The sequence below is a fragment of the Miscanthus floridulus genome, chromosome 2 (assembly GCF_019320115.1).
Source record: "Miscanthus floridulus cultivar M001 chromosome 2, ASM1932011v1, whole genome shotgun sequence".
Classification (NCBI taxonomy): Eukaryota; Viridiplantae; Streptophyta; class Magnoliopsida; order Poales; family Poaceae; genus Miscanthus; species Miscanthus floridulus.
In genome coordinates this window covers 31,059,421-31,076,573 of record NC_089581.1, presented here as the reverse complement: position 1 = coordinate 31,076,573, position 17,153 = coordinate 31,059,421, and the positions used below count along the sequence as shown (strand labels likewise).

The 17,153-nt window shown below is 47.4% G+C and overlaps 2 protein-coding genes across 2 annotated transcripts; one reads left to right on the top strand and one right to left on the bottom strand.

Moving 5' to 3' along the window:
* Positions 1 to 64: 64 nt before the first annotated feature.
* Positions 65 to 6,644, top strand: LOC136521032 (probable pectate lyase 5). The gene is made up of 4 exons (XM_066514753.1): positions 65 to 554; positions 672 to 1,575; positions 2,517 to 2,722; positions 6,138 to 6,644. The coding sequence occupies exons 1-4, from the start codon at positions 421 to 423 to the stop codon at positions 6,337 to 6,339; spliced, it is 1,446 nt and encodes a 481-aa protein (XP_066370850.1). The 5' UTR covers positions 65 to 420; the 3' UTR covers positions 6,340 to 6,644.
* Positions 6,645 to 7,091: 447 nt separating this feature from the next.
* LOC136521043 (uncharacterized) lies at positions 7,092 to 10,613 on the bottom strand. The gene is made up of 9 exons (XM_066514760.1): positions 10,367 to 10,613; positions 9,742 to 9,790; positions 9,400 to 9,488; positions 9,236 to 9,292; positions 9,081 to 9,143; positions 8,927 to 8,992; positions 8,306 to 8,392; positions 8,114 to 8,207; positions 7,092 to 7,755 (listed from the first exon to the last, which is right to left on the bottom strand). Exons 1-9 carry the CDS (start codon positions 10,469 to 10,471, stop codon positions 7,295 to 7,297), a joined length of 1,071 nt encoding a protein of 356 aa, XP_066370857.1. The 5' UTR covers positions 10,472 to 10,613; the 3' UTR covers positions 7,092 to 7,294.
* Between the last annotated feature and the right edge of the window lie 6,540 nt (positions 10,614 to 17,153).

The following is a 17,153-nucleotide window of genomic DNA, read 5'->3' as shown; positions in this document are numbered from 1 at the left end:
CAATTTTGCATTTATCTACCGTTTTGGTGCTAGCATCTCCGCCCCACGCAACTCTCTCATCCTCAAACCCTTCCCTTTACGTCTTTTAACAAGCAAGCAAGCAATCTCCCCAAGGTGATTCCAAATCACCACCTCCCTCTTTCTCTCTCTTCCCCCGGTTTCAGGTTTCTCCCTCCCCTCCCGTGTCTGCGCCTCAGACAGACCTCGGTTCGTTCATCCCCTTCCCCATTCACACTCGCTGCTCCCATAACCACTTGCCCCCGCTGCCATTGGTGCCCCAGTCCCAAGCTCCAAATCTCAGGAGCTTCGTCCCGGGCCCTGAATCCATGCCCCCACTAGCCTCACCCCGCTGCCACTCCCCTGCATTGCTATAAATTCCACTGCATCTTGGCTCTGGCCCATCTAATCCGCCAAGGAACCATGGCCCGAGCTCCCAAATCCACCGGCATTGCCCTCTCCCTCCTCCTGCTGGCAGCCGCCGCCACCGCCTCGGCCCTCCCTCTCCTCAACTCGTCGCTCCCCGACCCCGCTGCCGTCGTCGCCGACTTCCACAGGTACAGTTCACCCAAATTCAGTCTTTTTCAAGCCGTTGCTGCTGCAAAGCTGCAGCCTTTATAAAAGGTGGGTTCCGCTGATGCTGAATGCGATGCCCTGTCGTCTATCTCCGGCAGCAAGGTGGCGACGTCGCGGCGGCGGATGCAGGAGGCCGGGGCTGCCGGCGGCGGCGGGTGCATGACGGGCAACCCAATCGACGACTGCTGGCGGTGCGCGGGGACGGACTGGCGCCAGGACCGGCAGCGCCTGGCGGACTGCGGCATCGGGTTCGGGCGCAACGCGCTGGGCGGCAAGGGCGGGCCGGTGTACGTGGTGACGGACTCCTCCGACCGCGACCCCGTGAACCCGGTCCCGGGCACGCTCCGCCACGCCGCCATCCAGGAAGGCCCGCTGTGGATCGTGTTCGCGTCGGACATGGCCATCCGCCTGAACGAGGAGCTGCTGATGAACAGCTACAAGACCATCGACGGGCGCGGCGCCAACGTGCACATCGGCGGCGGCGGCGCGTGCATCACGCTGCAGTACGTGTCCAACGTCATCATCCACAACGTGCACGTCCACGACTGCGTCCCCGCCGGGAACGCCAACGTGCGGTCGTCGCCGACGCACTACGGGTGGCGCACGCGGTCGGACGGCGACGGCATCTCGCTGTTCGGCGCCCGGGACGTGTGGGTGGACCACTGCGCGCTGTGGCGGTGCGCCGACGGGCTGGTGGACGCCATCATGGGATCCACGGCCATCACCGTGTCCAACAGCTACTTCGCGCACCACGACGAGGTAATGCTGCTGGGCGCCAGCGACGCGTACCTCCCGGACTCCGGGATGCAGGTCACCATCGCCTTCAACCGCTTCGGCCCCGGGCTGGTGCAGCGGATGCCCCGCTGCCGCCGGGGGTACTTCCACATCGTCAACAACGACTACACGTCGTGGGAGATGTACGCCATCGGCGGCAGCGCCACCCCCACCATCAACAGCCAGGGCAACCGCTACATCGCTCCCGCCGACCCAAACGCCAAGGAGGTGAGCATGCCATGCCCCTTCGCCCTCGCCATCAGAGCTGCTGCTGGCTTCTTGCCGTCATGCCGTGCCGTGTGCTCGTGCTGCTTTGGCCGTTGCCGTTCTGGCCTTCTGGGTTACCTACGCGCTGCTCTGTTCTTTGCTCCGCTTGGGGGGCAGAGGCGCAGAGCACGGGCAGCAAGCACGCACGACTTTCCTCGCGTTGCCTTCCCCTGCCTGTGTCTTTCCAATGTTTTTTTTTGGGCTTGGTTTTCATTCTTTTATTTTGGATCGTGACCACTGTCCCAAGTCCCAAACCGGGCCTTGCAAATTTTTGCAATATGGATACTGTAGCACGTTTCGTTTGTATTTGATAAACTTTGTCCGATCATGGATTAACTAGGCTCAAAAGATTGGTCTCGTGATTTACAACCAAATTGTGCAATTAGTTATTTTTTTTACCTACATTTCATACTCCATACATGTGTCCAAAAATTGATGTGACAGAGAGAGTGAAAAAACTTGAAATTTGGAGGTGATCTAAACAAGGACCTTGTTTTGTTTGTGTTTTCCAACTCAAAGTCGAGTTGAGAGAGAGAGAGAGGCATTTCTAGGCATGTTTGCAGCATTTTGACCTGTTTGTTCGATCCGGATTGAAAGAGGCCGTTGTTGTTGCCTGGGGCTGTGGGGAATGTTTGGTGGCGCATCTTCCTCTTCCTCATCCCTTTTTTGATACAAACACCACCTCGCATCATGTTTTCCCCAATTGCCCAATCGGGGGTCCCGGCCAGTCTGCCAGTGTCCCCGTCCCCAGCAGCAGCACCCGAGGCGCGTCACGCGTGCAGCTGGCAGTGTTCCCGTCGCCCGTGCGCGCGGGCAGCAAGCAGCACGGGAGAGTTGGAAGTTGATGAATGCGACGGTACGTGATGTGCAATGTCTGTGTGTGTGGCATGGCACTATGGCAGGTGACGAAGCGGGTGGACACGGCGGAGGGGCAGTGGGCGGGGTGGAACTGGCGGACGGAGGGCGACATGATGGTGAACGGCGCCTTCTTCGTGCCGTCCGGCGAGGGGCTGGAGGACATCTACGACAAGGCGTCCAGCACCGACCCCAAGTCGTCGGCGCTCGTCGACGTGCTCACGCAGAACGCCGGCGTCCTCGGCGATCCCAGGTACGTACGCCGGATCACGTCACCGTCACCCCGTGAACTCTTCTTGTTCTTCGTGACTGCCGAGGGAGCTCTCTCTCTCCCTCTGACCCTCCTCTCCTTGCTGGAATTCGGAAATATCTCTCGGACGGGTGGACCCCGCCACCACTGGTATGTGGGCCCGCGTAAGGACGCCCCCGCGCGTCTTTTTATACGCGGCGCTTTTGACTTTCGTTAACTTCCTCCAACGGCCATCGGTCTGACGCCCGGACTGGGGCCCTGCTAATGCTAGTGCTCGACAGACTGCTCCGCGCGCTTCACGGCGGCCCGGATCATCGGTCCTTTGTTCTACATATATAGACGCTCTGGCCTCTGGGCGAGAGAACTCTCCGGCGGAATTCGCCGTTCCGGCTCCCGCGTGTGCCGTCCGCGTGGTGGAAAGCTGGAAACAAAACCCTTCCCCTCGTTTATGGCTTTCCCTGATCCATCAAAATCCTGCCGATCCAGTACACCAGTTCGAGCAGTGCAGTTCACTGCAGAGGACGCAAATCCATCGGCACCCTACGTCCCTACCGGCCACCGCATTCCTCCAGACCAGAGTACCAGACGACAAACCTGGGTCCTTGGTGCATGGCCGGTAGTAGAGTAGTTTGCCTGGCCGTGCTACTACTGTCGGAGTCAAGATACATCAGGCTTGGCAGAGCATTAGACTTCCAAGGGATGCCAGATGTTCCGACTCCGATCCTCGTGTCCTTCACATTTCTTCTAGGGGGGTGTTTAGTTCCCCCAATTTTCAGAATTTGGCACTATACAAAAAGAAGATTCTCGTCACATTAAACTTGCGGTACATGTATGGAGTATTAAATGTTGACGAAATCAAAAACTAATTGCACAGTTTGGTTGTACTTTACGAGACGAACGTTTTGAGCCTAATTAATCAACGTTTGGACAATTATTACCAAATACAAACGAAATGATACAGTAGCTACTGTGGCTACAGTTCTGGCGGCACCGATTCCGCGCCGAACTAAACGAGGGCTAGTTTTCCTTTCTTTGCACCTTTCTCTCTGCACACCTGTGGCCCCCTCCCCTTCTAAAAAAAACATATACCTAGGGCCAGTTCGGTTGGCAAAAAATTTGGCAAAACGCTACGGTAGCGTTTTCGTTGTTATTTGACAATTAGTGTCCAATCATAGTCTAATTAGACTTAAAAGATTCGTCTCGTGGATTTCGTCTAAACTATGTAATTAGTTTTATTTTTTATTTATATTTAATGCTTCATGCATGCGTTCAAAGATTCGATGTGACGGAGAATCTTGAAAAATTTGACGTTTTGGAGGGGACTAAGGCCCCGTTTAGTTCCGAATTTTTTTGGTTTTTTTGCTACTGTAGCATTTTCGTTTGTATTTGGCAAAAATTATCCGATTATAGACTATTTAGGCTTAAAAGATTCGTCTCACGATTTCTCAGCTAACTGTGTAATTAGTTTTTTTTTCGTCTACATTTAGTACTCCATGCATATACCGTAAGATTTGATGTGACGAAAAATCTTGAAAATTTTTTGTTTTTGGCTTAGACGTAAACGGGGCCTAAACCGTGCCCTAGACAAAAAGATCCTTGCACGCTCAAGAGCATCTGCTGCTATTTTGCCGGGAAGCGAGGACGAAATAGTCCCCGCCGCCGCCGGGTAGTATGCATGGGACATCGAGTGCGGCGGTAGGCAGTCGTAGTCACTCTGCGCCTCCACATGCGCGCCACTGGTCGATGGTTTTGGTTTTGTCCCCCGGATCCTGCGCTGTTTTGCATATATAATCAAATTAATAATGCCCTTTTGTTAACTTGTCCACTCACCCTTGTCCTGTTAGTGTGTGTGAGTGACCTTGTGCTGTGGAATGTGGACCAGCACCGTCGCCGCTTGGGGTTGGGGAGAGGCTGCTCTCGGCGGTATGACTGGCTATGATGATTCCGGGCTCCGATGGTCACTTTGATTCCAGACCACTCAGACCTGTCATCTGAACAAGCAACGAGTCCATGCACATGGCCTAGAATATAGCAATTATCCTTCTACTGGTACTGGGATGCTATACACTTGGAAAAAGTCTACTTAGCCCCCAAACTTTCATACATTGTCTACTTCACCCCCAACTATGAAACCGTCTGTTTTACATCATGAATTTTTCAAAACCGTCTATTTTAACCCCCGGCCGTTTTTTTGACACCGGTTTGCTACAGTAACAGCGGGTTCGCTACAGAAACGGTGAGTTGCTACAGTAATGGTGGTCTGAATTTCCTTTTTAATTTTCGGTGAATCTTTGAAAAATCACAGTAAATCATAGAAAAATCATAAAATAAAAAATCTAATTTTGTTGGACTCCACATGAGTAGATCTATATAGTGAATATATAATACGGTATGCTTTAGTACAAAATTTTTACTGTAGTCTTAGATTAATTGGAAAATCTAATTTTGTCTGTAATTAATTGGAATAATTCATAGCTGCAGCTTTTATGGTCCAATTGTGGTGAAATTTTTATGGTATGCTAATTATTGTATGCTTGAACTATAGTAAAAATTTTGTACTCATTGGACTATGTATAATTTAGTTATAGATAAATTCTAATTAATTACAGACAAAATTGGATTTTCCAATTAATCTAAAGGTACAAAAAAAATTTGTACTAAAACATACCGTATTATATATTCACTGTGTAGATCTACTCATGTGGAGTCCAATAAAATTAGATTTTTTATTTTATGATTTTTCTATGATTTACTATGATTTTGCAAAAAGTCACCGAAAATAAAAAAAGAAAATCCAAAACCATCGCCACTGTAGCAAACCCACCGTCGCTGTAGCAGACCCGCTGTTACTGTAGCAAACCCGTGCTGAAAACCGTCCAGGGGTAAAATAGAGGGTTTTAGAAAGTTCAGGAGGTAAAACAGACGGTGAAGTAGACCAAATATGAAAGGTGGGGGGTTAAGTACACTTTTTCCCTATACACTTTTAGCGTTCTTGATCCCAATAGTGTCCTTTGCTAAAATAGTGAATCTTGCTGCTAGCATCATTGTTATCCTAGTACAAGTGGCCTTTTAGGAACGGTCCAACCAGAACGACCGAATGGTTCACTCCTGCCCCCACTGTCTCCCAATGGCGAGAGTCCATGTCCAGCCCAGCGAAAAACTTGTGGCTTTTGGCTTTTTCGGACGTTCTATTCCACCACCCTCCCTCTCCCAGTCCTAGAGACCACGTTCCTCGGAATCGAATTCCTATTCCTTGCGCGCTCGTGACAGCTGTGGTAGATATCTAAGCTTCACCAGCACTTAAACGCACTGTCACGTTCAGTTTGCACTTGTAGATGCTATTCTCGCGGTGTATATTTGTTTATGCATGTGTTTTGTTTTTGTAACGAGCAGTGAGTTACTCATTCTGTTTTGGCAGGAACGACGCCGAAGAAACCGGGTACAGGGGCGTCAACTACGCCGGCGTGGGGACTGGCGGTGGCGGCAACGGCTACGGCTACCTCGGGATGGTCTACGCCAACGGCGGCGGCGATCAGAGGTGCAGATCACACTCGGCGCTGTCATTGATTTCTTCAGTTATCACCCTCATTGCGCTCGGATGCTGCTTGCGCTTGTTGTAACATATATATATCTAGCAGCGCTGAAGCATCACTATGATTCTCAATTGGAAAGGTAGTAGCAAAATGGGAGAAGGGAAAGTTTGTAGCAGTGGGGTGGTAGTAGTAGTAGCAGCAGCCTAGTAGGGAGGTAGGCAGGCAACAGAAACCATGTGTAAAGTTGCACATGGGTGGGAGGATATTGCCAGGCTAGTCACTGTACTTCTTACAAGGAGAAATGGACGATTCATTCTACCTCTGGTCTCTGGTCTCTCTGTGATATCTAAGACATTATAATTCTGGGAATAAAAATGAAATGGAAAAGCAAGTTCAACCAACAAAAAGGTGACAGAGAAGTAGCACCATGATTAAATCATGGTTAGCCACATAATAACACTATAACACTACAACACTTGTTCAAAATTTCCAAAACTCACTGCTTCGTCGACTATATAAAAGCCATGGCATATGAATAATATAAAAATAGCAACAGAGCATCTAAATCAGATCAGGACTATAAATTCAAACAGAGTTTCTATTGCCGCTTGCACCACTGGTGATACCGATCATATCTAGCAGCGCTGAAGCATCTGGAACCACCTTTCTACCCTCCCATCAAGTGCATCACAACCACGATCTAATCTAAGAGCTAAAAGTTGGCTAAAATCATGACCCAAATAGCTTTGTTTGAAATTCCCACCTTCAATAATTCAGTGGCAACAGAACATGCGTCGTGGTCATTCTAAACGTATCATGGCATCCGAGAACACAAAAAGTGAGTAGACAATCACAATTCATTCATCTTCAACATAACATAAATAGTTGTTAATCTTGAGGTTGTATCTGTCAGGTAAACTCTGAAATCTCATTTTCACCCAGTGTTGACAAGTTACAGGGAAGATATATGAAAGGAACCAGCATCCTTAGTCTACAGTTACAGCTTGCACATTGACCAGACAGTACTTTCCTTTGCATGTGCTTAACCAGATGGTGGTGGAGGCGGTGGCGGCATAGACATGGGAGGCGGAGGCATTCCACCTTGTTGTGGCGGGGGTGGGGGTGGAATCCACATAGGTGGTGCTGACATACCAGTGGGAGGAGGTGGCAGCCTTACCATGCCAACCGGAGGGGGCATCATATTTGGTGGTGGTGGCCTCACTGGGAGCCTGTACTGGAGTTGCGATGTCATGGGGGGCGGCATAGATTGTTGAGGAGCGGGCCAAGCAGGTTGCCCGTGCATCTGCATTGGAGGGGGGAATTGTCCAACAGGTGGAGGTGGTTGTCGAATGTGTTGAATCTGTCCCGGAATTGTGCCATTGCCATAAGGCCGTGGCACAGGGGGACCACCATTTGGAAGACCTTGGGTCGGCGGACCACTTGCAAACATTGTGTGTGGCCTATTCTTCTGAGATCCTGGATTGTTTGCTGCCAGCAGTCGCTCTGCCAATGGTAAACAACATATTAGATCATTGTGAGTGTAAAAATATTCATGAAGGAACTCTAGAATGTAAAAGGATAATTCAGTTGAAGAATTTCATATGTATCCGGTTTTTAAGAGCTAAAATAACTTCTTCGCGAACTAGCTCCTGTTTGGCGGAGCTTCAGCTCAATTTTTTTTTAAAGCTGAACCAAGCAGATCTCAAGACCAAGAATGGAAATTTGTCTTGGATATACATATAATACGATTTGCTTGGAGACTGTTTGGACTAGGATGAAATATAAGTATTGAAGTGAACTGAAGAGTAACCCATGTGCTGGTAGCCAGGGAATCAACTGGATCAATTAGACCACACATTACCTGCTGGTGTGCCATGGCGCTCTCCTTTCGTGTCTTTCTTGTAAGCATAAGAGACAGTGATTGGCCGGTTGCATAAATGTTGGTTGTTCATGGCCTGAAAAATATAGCAGAGAAAGTAGCATGAAACAAATGCCAGACAGCCAGAACCACTGCAAATTGAAATACAGGAAATCAGTGTGATGGATACATTACCTCTATTGCTTGATCAGATGATTCAAAGGAGTCATAGCTCACAAAACCAAAGCCTCTAGAATTTCCAGTTTCAGGATCTCGCATTATCTTTGACAAAAGAAAAAGAAGATCAATAAATTACTGCAGGTGACAACTAGTTTCATCAGAAAATAACAGACACTGCATACAGATGATGTGTTACTCCTAAAACCATCAATTTTATAATAGACACATGACATCTTACAAGACGACTGGTTAGATGAGTTTATCTCAGGGACATGCACAGAATACCCAAAAAGATCTATGAGCAATATCAAACGGGATAATCTCTCAGCTATTATTGTATTTTGTACAAATGAAAGCAGATAGTGCTATCATCTGATGAGCGCTTAATAATTTCAAATTGACTAAACACTGTTACACAGAAGTTCCAGTGACACAAGACCTTGAAAGTAATTGAATTATGAAATGACTATAGTGAATTCATTTTATTCTATGCATAAACTATCACTTGTATTTGCTTCAGGCGTTTATATAAGACTGCTGCTCGTAAATCAGATATTATGCTTGGCTGCTAGATCATTAGCAGAAAACAACAAATCAATATAACTTTGCATGAAGATAAAAGTTGCTGTGTGTCACCTTAGGATTAGTAACAATCACTCCAAATGCACTGAAGGTATCATATAGCAGCTTCTCATCAACATCCTGTTAACAAAGCAAACATGAAAATATTACTCAGTATTCAGATGAATTGAAGAGCGGATAATAAAGAAAGTAGGATTTAGGCCTTCACCGGATCAAGATTGCCAATAAACAGATTTGCTCCAACGTCCAAGCTCTTCTTATCCTGGGAAGCCTGGAATAAGAAAACACAATCATTTTATGTTCAAATGATACTTGTTTTTTCAAAGCCATAATGATAAAGTACTACAGATGAAGGGAAAATACCTTGTTTACTCTTATGGGCTTACCATATAGTTTGATCATGTTCAAAATCTTAATGGCCTGTGGAAAGCAAACAATTAGATAAAAGGGTAACTAAATATGGATGTGGTGATCTGCTAGAGGAAATATAAGAGGTCAACTATGACTTCGCAAAATAATAGACTTACATAATCTGCATCTTCCTCACTCCTGAATTCTACAAATCCATATCCCTGGTGTAAATTCGTAACTCTGTCTTTTGGGACATACACATTAACTACAAATGGAAGAATGTTAATTCTGTTAATAAAACCAAAAACAAATGTATTTGTTTGATATCCAAAATAAAAAACTTCAATTACATAATAATATAGACTGTCAAAAACCAAAAGAAACCAAGAATAAGAAATGCTGAAAGGCAATTATGCAACAAAACACACAAATGCTATTATAGGGCAAGACAAAAGTGTTACATACAGAAAAACTCTCATCTCACTACAGAAAAATATATACATAAAAAGTCCACTTACCAACAGGGCCTGCTTGGACAAACAATTCCCATAGAAGCTCCTCGGAAACCTATCAGATATGGAAGAACTATCAGCATCAGTTCATGAATTTACAGAAACCGGAGAAACAATATATGACCATATACTACAGGATGTTCATTGTTTCCTATACAGGAGAAGGAGCAAAGGTGTGCTCCATCAGGTAACTGTCAATGTAATTACTATGTGTATTCCGAATCTATGGTTCTATTTGTATAGAGCGTACAGAGAAATTGATATGAATCTGAAAGAGTAAACAGCAATGTTCATCCCAACCTAACAAATAAGCAGTACACTTCACATATAGTCTAGATGAAATGTACTTTAACAACAACGATTGTAACATTACCACCTAGCAAAACACGCACAATTTTCCCAGCGACCGTTCAATCGCAGTCTCATTACTTGTTAACATCTAGCGTCTGCCGTCACTCACGCTGTCCTTGCAAAATGGTTGCGCCACCGCCACTGTACCTTCGATTAAGGAGCAGCGACTTACTCATCCGGTCACCAGTTCACACAAGTAATTATGTGCTTTAGGGATATTTTATCGTGGGCGGGGATCTACTAAGCGTCGCAATAGCGAGAGGTTGTGGGGAACCCTAACCTGAGGGTCGAGGTTGCCGACGTAGGTGGTGGCGTCCTGGTTGCGCTCCGCCGAGTGCTGCCCGAGCAGGTTCGCGCCCACGCCCGGCGCTATGCGGGTCGTCATGGCTGGCTGGCTGGCCCCTCCGTCGCCGCTGCAAGGAGCGGCGGGGTCACTGGATGGCGGCGGAGCTGGACGGGGCGCGGAGCGTCGCGGCGGTGCCGAGGTGAGGTTTTGGTTGAGGTTCTCGTGTCGGGCCTGAGTCCCTTGATTACTGGCCCAGTTTCCACCTCGAGTCGGTGCGGAGAAGGCGGTAAGTGATTTTGGGCCAGGCTGTTAGCACCGTGGTCCATGGGCCTTCCAAATGTTTAAAGACGACCCGAAATGAAGAAGATAAAAACTTTGCAGCTCTGAAAAAAGATAAAGCAAAAAAAAAAAAAAAAAGATCACCAACTAACCTACACAGTAGATTTCAATTTGAAAACCTAAAATATTTGGCTGAAAGATAAAAAAAACAAGTTAAGAGAAGTAGCACTCCCAATTCATTTGCATAATGGCTACAATAGTTGCATGCGGTGAGGTGGTTTAGTTTAACGAAAGGGGCTAGTACGAATCTTCGGAGCACCATTTAGCAAGTTTAATAACATAGAAATACATTTATCAAAGTTTATGGACCTAAGTGTTACCTCGTGACAGTTTTAGAGTCCTCTTATGCATTTAAATATTCTTTTAATGTGATTTTTATTGCATATGTTAGATCCAGATATCTTATTTCCATCATTTTATCCTATATTTTTATGCTATAAAATATGCGGCTTACAAATAGTTAGTGTGTCTTGCTTTTTCTCTGTGTTTTGCAACAACAAAAAAACTAGTAGGCTAACTTGCTCTTATATTATATATACAGTGGTCTTGAATGCTTGAAATATATAATGAATCGATGATTCTTCAATTTTGATTTTAAGCTTACACTAAAATGTGGCTTTACCTGCCAGAGGTTAATATACCCAGTGGCCGAGCCTGAGCTAAAATCAAGATGGGGCCAATTCCATAAGCTCATGCCACACCTAACTAGATGCTATGAACAAGCGAAGCCAAGAAGTAAGATGAAAAACGAGATGAAGTGCTTGTGCATATGTAAAACTCGTTTGATGACATCGTGGATGAGCTCCAACATCATTCAATACAATGCCTGCCAATGCTTTAAGAAGAGAAATGCTTGCGAAACATATATTGTCTTTACGTAGTATAGCAATTGTTGTAGGCAGCAGCAGCCAACTGTCATGGGAGCTAAAAAAAAATCTATAGTGCGTAATAGCAGTTGTAACGTTTAGAATAGAAGGTATTGCTAGCCACAGTCCACGTCAAAGAGGCTATATATCTTAGTAAATTTCAGTCCAGCATATTGCACCAAGCTAGCATGAAGTCCAACATATCAAGTATCAAGCATTAGTAACAAATAAAAAGTCACTTTTCACCTTCCTACACGTAGACTAGGGAGGGAAGGAGGGAGGGAGGAGAGCAGTTCAAAGACTTCAGGTGCATATATAGCAGTGCAAGTTAATTTTTTAATCGAAGCACCATGTGCTGAGTTCGGCAAGAGGTGCTGGGATAGCACTAGACGAAGAATTCACTCAAGCGTATTGCACTTAATAATGTACGTCACAGCTGCTCACGTTTCGATCTTCAGAAAACTCCCTTGACCAAGGGGGGGGGGGGGGGGCGTAGCCCCCTATGGCCCTCACGTGGCTCCGCCCATGAATATACCTATAATCACGGATTAATTCAAGGCACGGTGATTTCTAGACATTGCCATGGACCTTTCATTTGGTATGCATGATATTTTATTTGAAACAAGAACTGATTTTTTATTTAATTTCTGTGTGTTCATAGAATGTAGAGATACTTGTAAAATTGATAAATGGAGAGGATAGCAAATATACCCCTGGTTAAAGGAAAAAATAACGAAGTTCCTTGGCCAACCATAGTGGCGAAGCTATACATTAGTGTAGGTGCGCTCACAGTTGGCCCCGTTCGCTTGTCTTAAATTTGGCTTGTTCGGCTTGTTTTTTCAGCTGGAATAGTGTTTTTCTCTCACAACAATTCAGCCGGAACAGTGTTTTTCAGCCAGTTTCAGCCAAAGTTCAGACCAGCGAACGGGGCCATTGAGTAGATCAATTTCCCACCGTGGTTGACTTAAGTATACAGTATACGAGGCAGGTCCATCCTCCTCTGATTGATACTAGTGCTACGAGATCACTTTAGAACTGAGGCTTTGTTTAGATAGGGGTTAGGAATCAGTATTTGGCACTGTAGTACTTTCGTTTGTATTTGACAATTATTATTCAATCACGGCCTAACTAGGCTCAAAAGATTCGTCTCGTAATTTACAATCAAACTGTGTAATTAGTTATTTTTTTATCTACATTTAATACTCCATGCATGTGTTCAAAGATTTGATGTGATGGAGAGAGGGTGAAAAAACTTGTAATCTAAACAAGGCCTGAAAATATGTACGTGGATACAAACTACGGCGGAATTGGTAGTCGCCGGCAATTCTCGAGCCGTAGCTCAACGCCAGTTCCGACGCCAACCAAGTCAAGTTCCTGCTCTTCTCCTCCCCTCTTTTAATACTCTCTGTTACAGCTGCCAAGCAGCACACGCTGGGTTGGTGAAAGCTCTAGTTTAGCTTTGGTGAATTAATGAGATCCTATGTACTAACCCATTTACTCTAAGTGAATATGAGATAGGGTAGTACATTCTAAGTGGTGGAGCAAAGGCTGATGATCAAGATGATGGTGGAGGCCATGGTGATGATTAAGTGTTTCAGACTTAGAAAAGAAGAAAGAGAAAAATAAAATAGGCTCAAGGTAAAGGTGATATCTATATGACCATTTTGTTTTGATGATCAAGACACTATAAAGAGTGTGATCACATTTAGAATAGATGGTCGTACTATTGAGAGAGGAGCTCTTATCGGATAACTCGATCATCTAGTGCCACTATGTGTTGAAAAACTTGCATATGCATTTTAGACCTGCTGCACAATCGATGAGAAGTGATTAACCTTTGAAAAATGATTATGAAAATGCTAGCACACTTACACGTGATGGTGAAACACTTGTGGTGTTGGCACATTTACAAATGGAGCAAATGAGACGAAGAAGGGGACGAGGTGTTGCCTCTGGGGCACTGCCACCCTGTCGACGAAATATGGTCGGCAGTCTACCTAGGGGTATGCCCAAGGTATTAGATTATCTGTAGACAGATGCGCAAGCTACAAACAAGATGTTGACGCAAGACAGACACAAGATTTTATCTAGGTTCGGCCGCCGTAGAGGCGTAATACCTACGTCATGCGTCTTATTGTATTGCTGTATGTCAATGAGAGATGTTTTTTAGAGGGGTCCCCTGTCCGCCTTATATAGTCCGAGGGGCAGGGTTACAGATCTGGAAACTAATCCTAGCCAGTTACAATTGCCTTAGGTGGCCGGATAAGGATTCCTATTATAACCGACCAGGATCTTGCTTGATCTCCAAATCTGTCTTGATTCCTTGCGCGGGATTCCAAACAGGTTGGCCGGGCCGCGCGTCGTCTTCTAGTGGATCGGACCCCCTGATCCGGGCCGGCCCAAGCCTAGCCGTAAGGGTATAGGGGTTAATACCCCCACAGCTAGTCCCCGAGCACCATGTATTATGCTGCGACACACCGTTCGATCTCCTTCGACTAATGCGATCCGTCTTCATATCATCTCCAACTGATTGAAACATTGACCAATCGAATGTGTCAGCATTCTGGTCAGAACAGAGAGCAGTAGACCACGATTATAGTCGAAGATTCCGGTTGTCTAAAGAATGCATGGTGCTCTTAAAGAGAAAAGAAAAAGATTTCTTTTCTTATCAAGTGTGCCCACTTGTATTTCTGAAAATAAATGTAAGTGACCCTTGGACAATAGTAATTCTGGCAATCTGTCAAAGCGTAAGGGTCGATAAGATAAACACATTCACCGCAAGGTGAAGTATGCCCACTTAGTCCCCGAGCCTGGTAGTAGGTGACGTAGGCACGTGGTGCCAGGGTCTAAAAAGAATTTCCACTAAAGTTAAGAATCCAATAGTCGTACAAGCAATACGAGATGCACCGGCAGGTGCATCGTACCGATGTAGTCCCTGAGCTTGCTGGAAGACGAAGTATAAGCCTTGTAGCAAGGTCCAAATAAATGCCTCTCGACTGTATGTGAGTACAAATCACATGTAGCCGAGGAGAGCGGTCTCCGAGCAGTGGTCGGAACAGTCCCCGAGCACGGTAGTGGTCGGAGCAGTCCCCGAGCACGGTAGTGGTCTAAAAAGTCCTCTAGCACGGTAGTGGTCGGAGCAATCCCCAAGTACGGTAGTGGTCTGAAAAGTCCCCGAGCACGGTAGTGGTCTGAACAGTCCCCGAGCACGGTAGTGGTCTGGGCAGCCCCCGAACACGATAGTGGTCTAGACCATCCCTGAGCACGAGACGTGCAGCAAAGAACCAAATGCCACTTGTACTATTATTTGGTGTATTTATTTATCTTCTTACTCTGTCAAGTCCAATCTGACACGTCTGGTCAAAAAAGTAGACAGGTATAGCACGTCATACTGTCTTCTTGTCCTTTCAAGCAAATAGTCACTTAGCACCTGTAAGGAGGTGCGTCAGTGTGGGCCCTGTAACAACCCAAAAATCCATACACCAAAAATACCAACTACAATTTTTTTCTCAAAAACTCCCATATGTTGATAAGTGTCATGTATAGAAACCCAACCAAAGAGATGCATTAGGTCTAACCCCAACCCAAGTCAACATATAAGCATGGCATGCCATATGTTAAATCATGTTTATCTAAATGCTGACAAAAGAAACATAGCATATAATGTTAACTAAAATGGTGATTTGGATTTTCATCTATTTTATGTAATGCATAAAAAACTCCTTTAAAGAAACACACCATAAAGTAATTATTACTCAAATCAAAGAATAAATGTTTAAAAACAAAACTATTTTCATTTGTGTATAACAAAACTACACCTATTTTTGTTATACAAAATAGCTAAATAAATTCCTAATATATATAATAATGATATGGGCATCATATCTAAAAGGTACACCAATTTGGAATTCAAATTTCAAACTAAATTTGAATTCAAAACAAAGAAGAAGAAAAACAAAATAGAAAAAGAAAAGGAAGAAGGAAGCCTCACAGCAGCTAGGCCAGCTCGGCTTCACGGCCCAGCCAGCCCAACCGCGCCCACCTTCCACTCAGCGCGCGCACACACGGCCCATGAGCCGGCCCAGCACGCCGCTCACGCCCGCGCGCCCGTTTGCCTTGCTTGCTGCCGCTGCCACTGGACCCCACCCGTCAGCCTTCCTGCTCATCTTCTCCGCCCACGCCTCAACTGCCTGCGCGACCGGAGGCCGACAGCGCTGGCAGGAGCAGGCCAGGGGGGTCACGCCCGGGGCATGGCCTTGTCCCCTTGGCGCCACGCTCACGCAACCACGCGTAGGCCGTTGGATGCGATGCATGCGCCTCCGCCCCTCGATCTCCATCCGCCGTTCACCGAGCTCCATGGCCGAGCTTCGGCTATAAAAGCCCCGGCCCCGGGAGCCCTGAGCTCTCTCATCACCCCGCCGCCACTGTGTGGCCATCCACTGCGCACCCGAGCCAAGAGAGAAGAGGGAGAAGAGGAGGAAGAAGGGGGGAGCGCTAAAGCCGTGCGACGTTGCCGGTGTCGCCGGAGCAGAGGACGTCGCCCCGATCAAGCACGTCGACGCTGCGCTGCACTGCACTGCACTGCGCTGCTTCTGGAGCTACACGGCTGCAACTCACCACTACGTCACCATCCTATCTTCCACGACACCAAAGGTGAGCCTCGGCCTTCCCCTGCTCGCCGTCGGACCTCACTGTGTCGGCCATGGCGCTCCACACCGGGAGCACGTAGGCCAGGGCCGTCTCCGGTCTCTGGGTACACACGCACTCATGCGCACATCCACGGCCACGCTGTGACCGCCCCACCGGAGCCCCGTAGTGCTCCTGCGTGCCTGCACCGTTCACCACCAGACCGCCGCCATGGCCGAATCAAGCCGCCACCGTGGCCAAGGCCACTGGAGGCTCCAGAAGTCCCCTCGACCTACCCGATGAGCCCGCTGGAGCACCGTGACGCTCACGCGCACCACATGACCGGCTTTTGGCCACTACCACCGTGCTGTCCCCGTACACCGTCATGCTCGAGCCGCCGACCGCCGTGGCCAGTGCCCTGGAAAGCCCCGGCCGCCACCTAGACCCCACCATCATGTTCGCCATGGCCTGGTGGAGCTTTCCCCCACCTTAATTGGATGCCATCGCCGCTGTGGAAGACTCACCGGTGAGCACACCACCGACGGGAACACGCCGAGAGGGAAGCAGAGGGCCTCCTCTCGCCGGCCGCACGCGCCTGCACTCGGTGCATGTGAGCCGAGCCAAAAGGAAAAGACGGTGGACTCAGTCCACCGTAGGCCTGCCAACGATCCATGGACCGTGAACCTGAGTTCACCGTGGACCACATAGTGCGGGCCACACGGTAGACGAAGCCCAGTGGGAGCCCATGGCAACGACGTGGCAGCGCCACAGCATGCCACGTGTCTGGGTCGGCCCGGCCCAGACCGGCCCAACGTGAGCCCGCCAGAGCCCGTTTGAGACCCAGTCCGAGTTGACCGTTGACTGGTCAATGTTCACAGTTGACCGGACCCACATGTCAGTGTCACAAAGACTCAGGACCCACATGTCGGTGAGTGACGTCATGCTGACGT

Excerpts from the sequence above, each read along its gene's own strand:
- LOC136521032 (XM_066514753.1), top strand. The coding sequence starts at position 421 with ATGGCCCGAGCTCCCAAATCCACCGGCATTGCCCTCTCCCTCCTCCTG. Across the intron at positions 1,576-2,516 it reads CCGACCCAAACGCCAAGGAG|GTGACGAAGCGGGTGGACAC; the intron begins GTGAGCATGCCA and ends GCACTATGGCAG. Across the intron at positions 2,723-6,137 it reads GGCGTCCTCGGCGATCCCAG|GAACGACGCCGAAGAAACCG; the intron begins GTACGTACGCCG and ends CTGTTTTGGCAG.
- LOC136521043 (XM_066514760.1), bottom strand. The coding sequence starts at position 10,471 with ATGACGACCCGCATAGCGCCGGGCGTGGGCGCGAACCTGCTCGGGCAG. Across the intron at positions 9,144-9,235 it reads AGCCCATAAGAGTAAACAAG|GCTTCCCAGGATAAGAAGAG; the intron begins GTATTTTCCCTT and ends TTCTTATTCCAG. Across the intron at positions 8,208-8,305 it reads CATCTGATCAAGCAATAGAG|GCCATGAACAACCAACATTT; the intron begins GTAATGTATCCA and ends TATATTTTTCAG.